General features: G+C 42.4%; 1 protein-coding gene across 1 annotated transcript; it reads right to left on the bottom strand.

Moving 5' to 3' along the window:
- Positions 1 to 8,137: 8,137 nt before the first annotated feature.
- On the bottom strand, positions 8,138 to 8,661 carry LOC124687355 (FCS-Like Zinc finger 5-like). The gene is made up of 2 exons (XM_047221148.1): positions 8,391 to 8,661; positions 8,138 to 8,308 (listed from the first exon to the last, which is right to left on the bottom strand). The coding sequence occupies exons 1-2, from the start codon at positions 8,615 to 8,617 to the stop codon at positions 8,158 to 8,160; spliced, it is 378 nt and encodes a 125-aa protein (XP_047077104.1). The 5' UTR covers positions 8,618 to 8,661; the 3' UTR covers positions 8,138 to 8,157.
- Between the last annotated feature and the right edge of the window lie 4,546 nt (positions 8,662 to 13,207).

Raw genomic sequence — 13,207 nt, 5'->3', positions numbered from 1 at the left:
AAAAATACTAGATGCAAGAAAAAGATACACTAAAACAACTACGAACAACAACTAAAACTCGAAATTAGTGCAATCTAAGACTATGGCAAACCCTAACCCTAATATTTTTGGCTTTTTCTGTATAGGAAACACTCACAACTCAACTATGGGGTGGATTGTGGATGGCTTACCGAGGAAAACTGGAAATCTGATACCAAGATGATAAGGGGTGGCCCGATCTTCTCAGTAAGCGATGGTGGTGATGATGATCACGGGGTGATAGCAGCGGAGGAACACGACGATGTAGTGGATGATAACTTGTATGACGCAACGAGATCTCTCGATTGGTCCCTGTCGCCAATGCAACAGCTCTCAACCCTGCAAGATATTCGCAACTCCACACACTTGCGCACGTAGCCGCCGACCACGAAACGGTAAGTTGCAACCGTCTAATTCCCAATGGAACAACAGATCACACAATACTTTATCAGGATCTACACAATATCAAGCAATATGGTGTAGGGAATTCAATAGTTTTGCAGAGCAAACAACTAAGAACTAGGGTTTATCTTAAACGTGGTCTCAAGCAACTTTGGGGGCGTCCTATGGACTTATATAGGCGTCCAGGACGACCTCAGGTCGAAAAAGTATGAAAATAACCGACCCAGAATAGATCTGGTCGAGACAGACTCGGAGTCGGCCGGTCTGGCGGCCGGTCGACCGGGTCTGGGACCGGCCGGTCCGGTTCAAACCGGACCTGGCACCGGGTGGTGACCGGGCTATAATCCCGGGCATACTGGATAGTGCCCGGATGGCACAAGCGCCACGGCCGGTTGAAACCGGGCTGACCCGACGCAGAATCCGGTCGGACCGGGCCTGGGACCGGATGGTCCGGCGGAAAGGCCGGTCGGACCGGATGTGGCACCGGCCTGAACTTCAGCTTCCCCTCTCGCGCATGCCTCCCGCTCCTCCCTCGCGCGTCCATGGGATGTCTTCATGTCCAGCTTCACGTCCATCTTCTGGTCTAGCTGCTCCTCTCCTCCTCATGCGATGCTTGCTCCCTCCTCGTACCTGATCATACATAAGTAATAGCACTTAGGCAGTATAAAGTTCTCATCAATCACAGTATCGTTTAGGAACAAGTTCACCTGTTGTTTAAGTAGCTTCGCACGAGCTCGTGTCATTGGTCCAATCCTAACTTCATTGGACTTGAGCTTCACAGCAGGATAATCTTCAACTTGCAATGACGGAGGTAGTAGTGAGGTAGGGATGTCCTCATCACTACTAGCTCGGTGAGTCGAATTTAGATCTACTCGATCTTGTTACTGCATCTCCGTAGATAGATCTTGGTGGTTCGTGTAGGGAGAAGTTTTTTGTTTTATATGCACATAATCCAATAGCTTTGGCTCCACCATATAAAGCGGCGTAGAGAGGTTTGCATAAGAGGTGCCCATACCAGAAAAGAAACTAAAATAAAAAAGAAGAGATCACAGAAGAGAGAGAGAGGAAATACAGAGCAAACACACAAAGAAGCAGGAACACCTTGCACTACTAGGAATGTGCTTATTGGGTACCGATAATTGGTAGCACACCAGTTTTTTACCACACTAGTACTTTCAGCGGCGACATGGTAGAAAGTGCAACACCAACATTATGGACGAACTGGTGGTGTGGCATGATAGCCCACTATTAACTAGGCCTAGCGCGCAAGTCCGACATGCATTAACAATGACGTTTGAAGGAGTCATGCTATAGAGCCAACTATTTTTATTATTTAACTCCATGTTTATGATTAATGTTTATTTATTTATGTTATAACTGATATGTGTCATTAATACCACATACAAAGCAAAAATTATTTGCACATGTAGAGAAATAAACAAGTTGATCCTCGTCCCGCCTCTAGGAATAGATCATGTGTTGAATGATGACTAATTTTCCTAATCATGGGCATAAGATGCCGTCAAGAATGAGAATGGATTGTTAGAAGAACAAGGGCATTGAACAGAACCCTTTATATTTGATACACTATGAGACAAATAGTTAGTGGTTGTTAGTATTATCTTGATTTTTTGACCATATGGACAAGTCCTTAGACCATGAGGATATAAAATACATACACACCGAAAGATGTACTCAGAATTAATCAAACGTCTCAATGAAGAAGGTGATTCTAAAGGTGACCTTCAGGTTCATCGGAAAGTGTGTGCGTGGGATATTGCTCCTCCAAGTATGAAGAGATATATATGCTCTAGGCCCTCTCAGTATTACGACGCCACTTTATAGTCTGGCTAGACACATTGGGATAGTGATCACAATAACATCGGAAAAAAGAACAAGAAAAGAGCATGAAACTAGACGAAGATATCTGGTATAGTGATGAAGAGTTAAATCACGGGGATTCCGAAGGCTCGCCCCTCTCTTTATTATATTGTGCAGCAATAAGGAATGATATATGGATAACTCAAGGTTCACTCAAAGTTATTTGTGTGGACAGAGGAGCCATCACGGATGTCCATGTTCACACTGTTGGTTATTGATCCGAATGAGTTCAGAGTCATCTTTGTATGTTAACGAATCTTTTGGATCATGAGCTTAAAGTAATTTAATATTTCATGAGAATTTATATAAGTGCTATATATATATATGGTATGCGATTGAGATAATGACGTCAGAATTGATCCGGGGTCATCAATGTAATTAATGTCGAAGAAGATTTTGAATTTGTTTCAACACTTTTACATGAGATAGAATAACTACCAGAATCGTTCTAGAGTTGCCAAATTAGTTCGGAGAACTATCAAAAACATTCCAGGGTTACCAAAACTTTTTGGGAGTTATAGAAAGTGTTATGGTGAATTTATAAAAAGCATATGTATTCCGTACTTTATCATAATTTTTCTAGAGAAGTATCAACAGGATTAAGGGTATGCACGAAAGGACAATGCCCTAAGGGCTAGCTGCATGGGCCTCGTAGGGTTCATAAGGGTTGAGCCGAAAGGCCCCAAAGTGGGAGGGGGATAGCGTGTTGGGGGCGGGGGGGGGGGTGGTGTCGTGGATATGACCACGGCAGATGTTACAAGGGGTAACACTTCATTGATGCGGGGGCAAGGGAACATTGCCATCTGCGGATCGAGGTGCAAGGGATGCAACGGTTTACCCAGGTTCAGCCCCTGCGGAGAGTAAAAGGCCTATGTCCTGCTAGATCGTATTGCTCGGTGGAGAATTACAATGGAGGGGCTCAGTCGGCACGGAGCCAAGAGCTTACAAGGGGGGAATTGGATCTCAGATGATGTGTCCTCTATGGTTTTAGCTCGGGGGTTTATATAGACACCCCCGATCTAGGGTTACATGAAGATAACTCCGAATCGTATCAGTTGCTACTAATCCGGGATTCGCCACCCCTCTCGCAAGTAATCTTCTTATCGTGGCCGCGCAGATCTTCACCCCGGGATCGCGGCCTAGTCACTTTAGGGCCCAGTCACTTGGGCGACTGGAAGCCCACCTTGGGCTCCATCTTCACGGCGAGTGGGACTGGCGACCCACCCCCTTTGGGTATATCCCCATCAGGGGGAAGCCGACCTAGGGTTTCCTTCTTGGGTGGCGGCCAAGGAGGGTGAGGCAATGTCCCTAGGCTGCCCCTTTCCCTCCCCCCTCACCCATAAAAAGAGGCCACCCCTCTTCATTGAGCCATCAATTATCCACAACTTTTGTCCCATATGGTCACCCATTGATTAGATTATATCCTCCTCTCTCTGCTTTTGATGAGTCCCTCCATGCGGAGGTTCTACGTTGAGGAAGTTCTCCACATAAGAAGGCCGCCGAGTTCTCAAAATTAGTGTGGCGCTCTGAACGACTAACGTCGACAACGGAATAGATTACTAGATACATTGATACCTCCGCGTTTAGAGTCTTCATTGAGTTGAGCCTCTTCCGCTTTAGCTAGGCGAGTTCTTCTAGATCTAATCTTTTTTTATGTATATTCATAGATAGATCTTGGGTGATCTTGTAGGAAGATTTTTTTTACATGCATTAAATACCTTCAACATTGTGGTATGCGCCATGCAACCGTTGCACAATTAATGTTGGCATGGATCGCCACCAATGCCCCCATCTCTGACTTAGTGTATTGTGTCGTGTAAAATAAAAGTATTTGATTTTGTCTGGACAACCATTGTACAATTCAAAAATCAGACCCGACGCGATGCGGGCCAGCCCTATCAGCGGCTCAACCAAGTGTCTGGTCAGCATTGTTAATGGCGCACCCAACCCCGTTACCGGGGCGGCCGCTGCCACTTCCCACACAACGACAACTTGGCTTCCCGCACTAGCGTAGATGTGATGGCCGGTTGGCATGCTCATAACTGCAAAGAGAAGGAGATCATTATTGTAGCACCTATGAATGTGAAAATATGGGTATCAAACAACATAAGCAAGAAGGAAAAATTATTTACTCTCTCCAACATGAGTATTATAATTCTAACCATCGAGACAAAACAAAGTACAAAGAGTTTTAACTTGAAGCTTGAAAGTAAAAAAAAGTGTTCCAATCTTCTAAATGCAAGAGGACAAGTCGGATGATTACTCTTAAAGGAACAATGGACCCCGGGTTCATGGTTTCACTTGATCTTTCTCTCTCAAACAATAGTGCGTATCATCTTACAAGATGATAAAAGTACTCACAATTGTCATGCTTCAATGGCTAACTTTTATACCGGCGCGACTGCATGTCCTAAAACACATAGTTGAAAAGAAGTACCCATATGAGTGTTGTGTCATGCAACATTTGATTATTGTCATGCAACGTGTGATTATTGTCACTTCTCCTCTAAGAGTAATGGCTACACGCTTCATCTACATGCATCATACTTCTTTATGTGAAAATACACTAAAACACTATGTCAAAGGTTTTGTTTGTTGTGCACATAGCACATCTCTCTATTCTACCTACACTTAGTGTTGTCAAACACCTCGTGATGTTGGAATTCAAGGCATTGCCACTAGCATTATCCCGATGCTTTCATGACGTATAATCAAACCAATGCATAGATATCATAAACATGCTTCAAAAGTATGAAAAACTATTAAGTCTCAACATAGCAGTAAATGCATAAAATGTATCATCTTATACCACAATATCCACCATAGGAATTACATACATAACAACATAATCATGAAGTAAAGCTCATACGGTCTAGAACCATGATCATATATAGATGGATTGGATCAAGTTACTACCACAACCCTAAGTCCAGGGGGTGGAATACTCCCCACTCATGATGGAGAGTGATGCGTTGATGAAGGAGGAGAGGCGACCGGAGTTGATTCTGGCAGTGATCCCCCCTTCAATCTTCCACTGGCGGTGGACTGCAGACTGTTTGTATTGTGGTTTCAATCTATGCCTCTTCCCTTCGTGAGGTCGCAACCGAGACCCTTTTTAGATTGTTTTAGGTCAAAACGAATCCGTGGGCACGAGAATCAACGACATCGGAACCACGAGGAACAAATGGAGGGTTCATTAATATGAGCTTACTGAATCCCTTCTAATTTCATTACCCACATGAATATCATGCCGACACGTTATGTTATTTAGCACCGTACATACTACCATATGACCAACGTAGTTCCCTCTGTAGTCTTTATATAGAGAGAAAACTAATACATGTTCATGAACTAAAATTATAGATTATCTTTATTTCACATCATAATATTACTAGGGTTTCTCCATCTCCCGACAAAAACAAAGGAACTACTCACATATGAAGGAAATCAAAATCATCGCAATGATATGAATGGGATATGAAGGTAAGAATGTATACAAGTGAAATTCCAAAATATGATTCGGAAATACAACCACGTAAACAAGGAGATCAATGATGGAGTCGATCTTGATGATGAAGACGATGGAGATCGATGTGGAAGACTTGAAGATCCAAGTCCCTTCTCCTTGTGTGTGGTGGTGATGATGGAGATCTCCTTGGAGGCGGCAAGGCGGCAGGGATATGCAGTGGAGGCACCTTTGTATTGTCCCTTGACGGCTAGGTGTTCCCCTCTTTAAATAGGCTCATGGAGGCCGGTTTCACCATTCGGGGGAGATTTATGTATGTAAAATGCATGCATGAACTTTGTAGTTTCTTGACAGATATTCCCACATATTTTAAATATATGATGGTATATCCTTGTCTTATATTGTTTTTTGGGGATTTACCAAAGATCCCCTTTATTTGGGTTATTATGACTCTGCAGGATAGGAAAACCATATTTTGTGTATTTTTGAGTTTCAGGGATCTAAACGGAGTCAAATTGAGCTAGAATTTCGGGGACGTCACAATTTCATCAAGAGAAGCATCTAGAACGTTGGACCTCATGGGAGGTTCCTTGCATGGGCGCGCCACCCATGCTCTCTTGGCCCTCCGCCGTCCGATTCGTTTGATTCTTTCGCCCACGGAATTTGTTTGACCTAAAAACCCATATATATATGACATCCCGAGACTTCCTCGAGGAGAGGGCGGAAGAAACAAGGAAACACCGAAACAGAGCAAGAAGCAGCGAAGATCGGAGGTAGAAACTCTGCTGGAGCTGCCGCTGGAGGGATCTCCACCTTCTCGAAGATCTCCACCGTCATCACCTTGATGAAGAGGGAGTAGTCCACCTCTAGAGTATGAGTTTGTGGCAGCAGCTTGATCTCTCTCTCTCTCTCTCTCTCTCTCTCTCTCTCTCTCTCTCTCTCTCTCTCTCTCTCTCTCTCTCTCTCTCTCTCTCTCTCTCTCTCTCTCTCTCTCTCTCTCTCTCTCTCTCTCTCTCTCTCTCTTGTTTACTTACTCCGTAGTAACATCCATGTATTTGATGGGTTGTTACTTTCTATACATATGATGTTTAGTTATAGGTTTCCGTCAAATTACATTTTGAGCAAATTAGAATCTTCTTGTTTTTCGAACATTATGTGAATTTCTTTTTCTTAGATGTTAATTTTCATGCATTTTACGTTTAAATATGTTGCAGCTAAATATTTAAATGACCATAGCAAAGCACATGCATTCGGCTAGTAACTTTAACTTAGAAAATCTGTTCATGAGGTAGTCATTTCCCGTTTGCTTACCAAGGCACAAACTACAGAGCACATGCGCACTGTTGGATCTTGCATGCTCTGATTGTGTAGTCGGGAGAGCCTCCGAACAACAAGCAAAACTGCCGCTGATGCTACTGGAAATAATAGTTGGGTGTGCTTATTTACATGTCGTAACGTGTCAAGAATCTTGCACAGGGAGGACCTGCCAATACCCAAGTGTGTGCTTTGTCTAAGGGCTTCCCTCCTAGGCTGCCTAGAGAAGGGTTCTCATCTCCCTTGGAGCGTGCAATGTGGCCACATGGTTGCAACTTGCGAGCATCAAGTAGTATATGAAATCTACTAATCGCCTAGACAACAAATGTTTTGTTAACTACAGTACTTGTTGTTGCGAGCAAAGTGTAGATCTTAAGGCCGGTTCGTTAACTCCAAGGTCCACTTTGTTATGCACAGTAAGTCGTGGTGGTACGAATTCCGATGGTGCGCCCTCCGTACAGATCATACGCCCGCTGTCACTTTCGTGCCTCGGAACCGTCAAATCAGAAAGCACTTATAAGTCTTGTAACTCGGAGTGAAACATTTTCAGTTGAACTCATGAAACGCATGAAGTGACATATATGTAAATTGCCAGATAAAGAACATGGCATAGCATATACTCCCTACAGACGGAGGGACGGAGGGAGTATGACCGAATGATATGATTAGGTGATTGATACGGACCTCCTGTGTGCACAACGACCCATGGGTTTCAGCCTGTTCGTAGGCAAAAAAAAAAAAAAAAAAAAAAAAAAAAAACAGTCTGGAGGATGGACATGGAGGTGACACAGGAGAGGGGGAATAACTGTTGGATTTTTTCAACTTGGTGCTACAGCCTACAGTTACTCGCTGCAAACAGCAATCCTCTAGTATCTCCCTGTGGATTCATATACAGCAATTCTCTGCCTCCGAGCTAGAGCAGGATTCCAATACGGTTTAACCGGCTCCATCAAGCTGTTCATCATGCATGCCAGCCGTCTCGTCCGATCACACAGTACCACCGAAGAAGCTGGAGTAGCTTAAATGCATAGAGGTATTTCGTATTTGGTGTGTAGCCATCTGATTGATCCATGCTTCTAGCGAGCCCAAATGGGCACTCTGTGCGGGTGCTGCTGCGTCTGCTGCTCCCTCTTCGCGGCCACGGACTTCTTAGATCCCTTCTCCGCCGCCTCGTCAGTGTCGATCTGCTGCTGCCGGCACTCCTCGCTGCAGAACGGGGTGTCGCCTCTGCAACGCGGAAATTAGGTTAGCCAAGAAGCACGTTTTAGATGCCTACATGATCAAAATGTGTGTTGGTTCGGCTGGTTACCTGTACATGAAGATGTCTCTGTTTCCGGCAAGAACGCGCGCGCACCGGAAGCAGGCGTGGAGGTAGTGGCGGCGAAGTTCATCGGCTTCCAGGCCGCGGGATGACGTGCGCCGGGGCCTAGGCGACGGCGAGCTCCGCTTGTGGGACGAGGAGTGCACGACTCGGAAGCTTGTGCCGATTTCCGCGGTCGTCTCCAAGGAGTCGGGGAAGTAGTAGTAGTCCTCCATATCTTAGTTCTGTGGGTTCCGTTTAACTTGCTGCTGCCTGATTAATTGGCTGGAAGGACTGCAGGAGGTGGTGGATTTCTCCGGGGAGTAGAGCGCGGGGATTTAAAGGGAACATGAGAAGGGTTCGTTTTACATTCTGGACCCTGTGGTTTCTGCGGAATTCAGCTGTGGTCGTGTATGGCTACATTCTTGAAGTAGTACTTTTTCGCTCGTTGATGGGAGTATTAACCACGCAAAATCCATTCAGCTCGGGAGTACATTCCCTATGAAAAATGCACTCCATGTGTACTTTATTATCTATCTAAACTACCCAGTGTTTTAGCTTTGGTTAAAATCATTTTTTTAAAAGTTTAACTAGGTATAGAGAGTAATTAAAATAGACAATATCATATCAATATCATTATCATCAAGAAATCTACTTGCATACTATATGCATTTGGTATAACTATTTGATTAAATTTACGAAATTTGACTTCAACATGAGCTAAACACATGGTAATTTACAATATTGAGCACAACAATGATAGTGGAGAAGTACTTATGCACTTGTGATGTGATAGAAGCCACGTATGAGATCAGTGATCCCTGCAAAAACCTTGTGCTAAGATTTGGAAGGAGCATAATCACATTTATCTTAGAATAAATCTTCGGTTTTCTGTGCTCCTATGGCAATGTCAGATCCAATGTGCCTAGTTGTTACATGCACAATGTCAGGTTCTTGGCATCCTTAATTTTTGACAACAATATCTTTCTTTCAGTTTTTGTCTTTAAGCATGTATACATTCATGTTTTACTTTATCCTTCTTTATTATTTATGTGTAAGACATAGTTTCGTACCTTTTGAAGAATAAGATGCGTGTACCGATGGGCTTTGCAATGATACAAAACTAAAATGAATATGACAACGTAGAAGTGCAACGTCAAGCTATCATAGAAATATACACACTGTAATGATGTGTTAGCAATTCTCTATCTCAGCATTATGAAAACGAAATATATTACAGGCGCCGAACCAATGATAGAACAAGAAGTAAAGCTGGAGAGGTGCAATATATTACAAGACGGGATCACAAAATTAAGACGTGCGCCCTTCAAAGAGAACAATAAAAAAGGTAGTTAGGCAAGTGGCCAAGTTGCAACATATCTAGAACTTGGCTTACTTTGAGTGTTTCTGTGGCTACTAGGGTGGCCGAGCAAACTCAGGCGCATGGTCCCCCTATATTATAATGTCCAGCAGTGTCTCATGGGCTTAAACTGCCCATATATATAGTCCATGTTTCTCAAAACCCTTTTTTTGTTTTAATTAGTAAATGGCTCGATCAACTTGATGAGTTTGACAATCTGGTTTATTGAACATAGTTGGCTGTTTCTCGGGGGCGGTTATGTTGTGTATTAAGCAACATTGGTTAACTGGTATGCAAATTGCATGGGTAAAATTTTGTTGCAAGTAATGGACAGGGGTAGTCAGACTGATTGTGCCAAGCGTAACATATTGCAACGAGCCTATTACAATAGGTTTTCAAGGTCAAGCACTCCTGAAGGAGTATCATTGAAATTTGATAGAGAGAATTGCAAAAGTCCACTTTTAGGGTCGATTTAACAAAAAAAATACCACTTACGTTAGGGTTTCAAAAACCTAGTACCCTCATATTTTTTGAAACCCTAACGCATTGTGTTTGTTTTTTATAACCCTAGCTCTAAATATGATGTTTTTTGTCAATTTCTCACTCGACTCAGTGAACAAGAGTGAACCAGTTGCATGGGCGGAGGGAGCATCCAAACAATGGATGCACATAGTTGTTTTAGAAGCATAGTTTTAGTCAATATTTCTAATTTATGAGATGTAGATTGTTCTATATATCTGAAATATATAGACTTCTTGGAGCCTTCATGGAGCGGCAGCTGCGGATGTCGCTATCCTCTTGGGGGCCTTCATGGAGCCTTCGACCTCCTCCGCTCTCGGAGCTTAGTTCTTCGGGTGAAAGCCTAGGCCGTGGCAGGGCCGGACGACGGCGTCGATCCACGTCGCTTCCCTCTTGGGGGCGTCGTCTTGAAGACTTTGTTCCCCAGCGTGCTTTCCTGAGGCTGGACTTGTACGGCATCTCGGCGGGTGGCCGGTGATGTGTGAGGTCCGTGTGGTGGCTTGTGTGGTGTAATATCCCAGGTTTAGAGGCAATAAAATGAGAGAACACCAAAGTGTGCATCGCATTCATGCATAGAAAATCCGGGGAATTTTCGCGCTTTCAAATAAAAACTTACCACGATAACCGAAGTTTCACTTGACTTGCTGGAACTGAAGTAGATCATCAAGTCAAGCGCTATAAACTTCACTGTGATCTTTGTTAAAACCTTGTTTTGGGTATAGATGATTTGATCTATGGATTAGATCAAATGGAATTATATTTACAACAACACAGTCTTTAAGAATCGAAGCCTAACTTATTAACACTTAAAAGTTAGCAACTACCTTTGTGTGTAATTTAATTCACTTCTAAACTTATTACCAAATAAGGTAAACTACAGGGTCTAAAGTGCATAAAAGCCACACATTCTTATTTAAATCATAACTTATTAAGAATATGGAATATCATAAAACTAAATCCATTTACATTACGAATTATAGTTCAAACTATTTGAATAAAACTGACTATGAGTATTTTGAAACTCATATGATCATGCCTTGGTGAAATCAAACACCAACTATCCAAATTTGAGGAATAACCTTCAACCTTGATCTTTTGATCAATATTATAATGAAATCCAATCCAATATGATATAGTGAGTCATCAACAATAATAAAACCATCCACAAGATATTTAGTAACAAATGCCACTTGGCTATCTAAAAATAAATCATATGAGAGGATAATGATCATGCCACATGTGATGAAAATATCTACATGACTTGCTTTCCAAGTTATGCCACCTCATGCTCAAAGGATTGCTATGGATGAGGGCATGACAACCAAGCACCTTACTCACCAAACCAAAACAAGAGTCGCCATCTATGTGTCATGATAATAGAGCTTGCCCAAGCCTATAAATAGAGCCACACCCTTCATCCATTTGCTCATCAAGTACCATGTTACATGGGAACAAACACATAGAGCCACTACATGTGAAATAGCTAGGATCAAGGTGAAGAAGCTAGGAGGTGGAGGCATACCACAAGATGCAGGTTTATCAGATTTCATGAAGAACAAACTACAGAAGATACCAAGGTAGAATTCCTAGGAAAACCATATATTTATAGGATCATATCATCATATCCTAAGTAGGACCTTAGGATATTACAAGACATTTAGAAGTGAGAGAGATTATAGATTCTAACCATAGCCATGTCTATCCTAGAGAATACTAGAGTAGTATTACATCTTACTTGTTTAAACTAACCTTTAATCTTGTAGATGAGAGCCATGTTCCATTAGTGAAACATAACCAAAGCTTATGCTCATATTCCAATCCTAGTGTGTATCACATTGGTGATCACTACTTAAACCCTAAACTACATTTGAATTCCAACCCATGGATTAATTTGGATTATAATAAGAACCCTCCCATACCTCATGCCTATTTTATACTTCAATTATTGAAGCATCACCAAAACCTTAAACCTTTCACCTAGGAATCAGTTCACATAAAATATTAAACCCCACCTTTCCATCCTAGTAGACCAAATGAAGTAGTGTTCTATAAATTAAACCATCATTAGCAAATGCATTGCTAATTATAAACATAGGATCCATTTTAATTAGTTCAAGCTAAAGTTTACTACAACCAGATTAGTGATTATAGAATTTTCTTAGCCATCTTCTTAAAACCATAGAAATAATTCTTCACATACAACCATAACACAATTCCAACCTCAATACCATTTAATTTAAACTCTAGCCATAATGAAAATTATATGTGAACAATCCATATTGTTAAGTACTAGCTCAACCTAATGACATGTTCACCATGCACAGATTATAAATTTCAAACCATTCAAATAGAATTGGTTCTCAAATAAAAAGAATTGAGATCAAAACCTAAACCCTATCTATATTAATCATACATCACAAGAACACCAATTTAATTAAAATATTAAATAATTGATTGGATAACACAATTATGCAGGGAGTATTATTATCAAGTGATATTGAAAATCAAATATTATAGAACCAGCAAAGAAAAACAGAAACCAAATGTGAATTGAAATATCAAATTCAAAACAGAAAATAAAACAGAAATAGAAAAGAGAGAGAGAGAGGGGCTTACCTGTCCACCGAAGCAGGCCATCGCAGCCTAGCAGCAACCCATGTCGCCAGCCCAGCCCATAAACGAAACAGCCCAGATACCGTTTCGGCTTGCTTCAAAATTCGTGCGAGGCAAGCCATCGTCTCCTTCTTCTTCTCCGGAGACGACAGCGCAGAGGAGGAGCTCGGCCACGTCCTCGACGACGATAAGGACGCCCTGGACGCCACAGAAGCTTCTAGAACTCCACCCTATATCTCTCGCGTCCGTCTTATCCCTTGTGCATCCAGATTCGTGCCCAATTGCACTTCACAGTTGCCGTCGCATCTCGGCCATTGCCGCCGGTGGAATGACG

This window comes from Lolium rigidum, chromosome 2, assembly GCF_022539505.1.
Source record: "Lolium rigidum isolate FL_2022 chromosome 2, APGP_CSIRO_Lrig_0.1, whole genome shotgun sequence".
Lineage (NCBI taxonomy): Eukaryota > Viridiplantae > Streptophyta > Magnoliopsida > Poales > Poaceae > Lolium > Lolium rigidum.
Note: the sequence above shows the minus strand (reverse complement) of the source record. Positions and strands in the feature narration are given on the sequence as shown.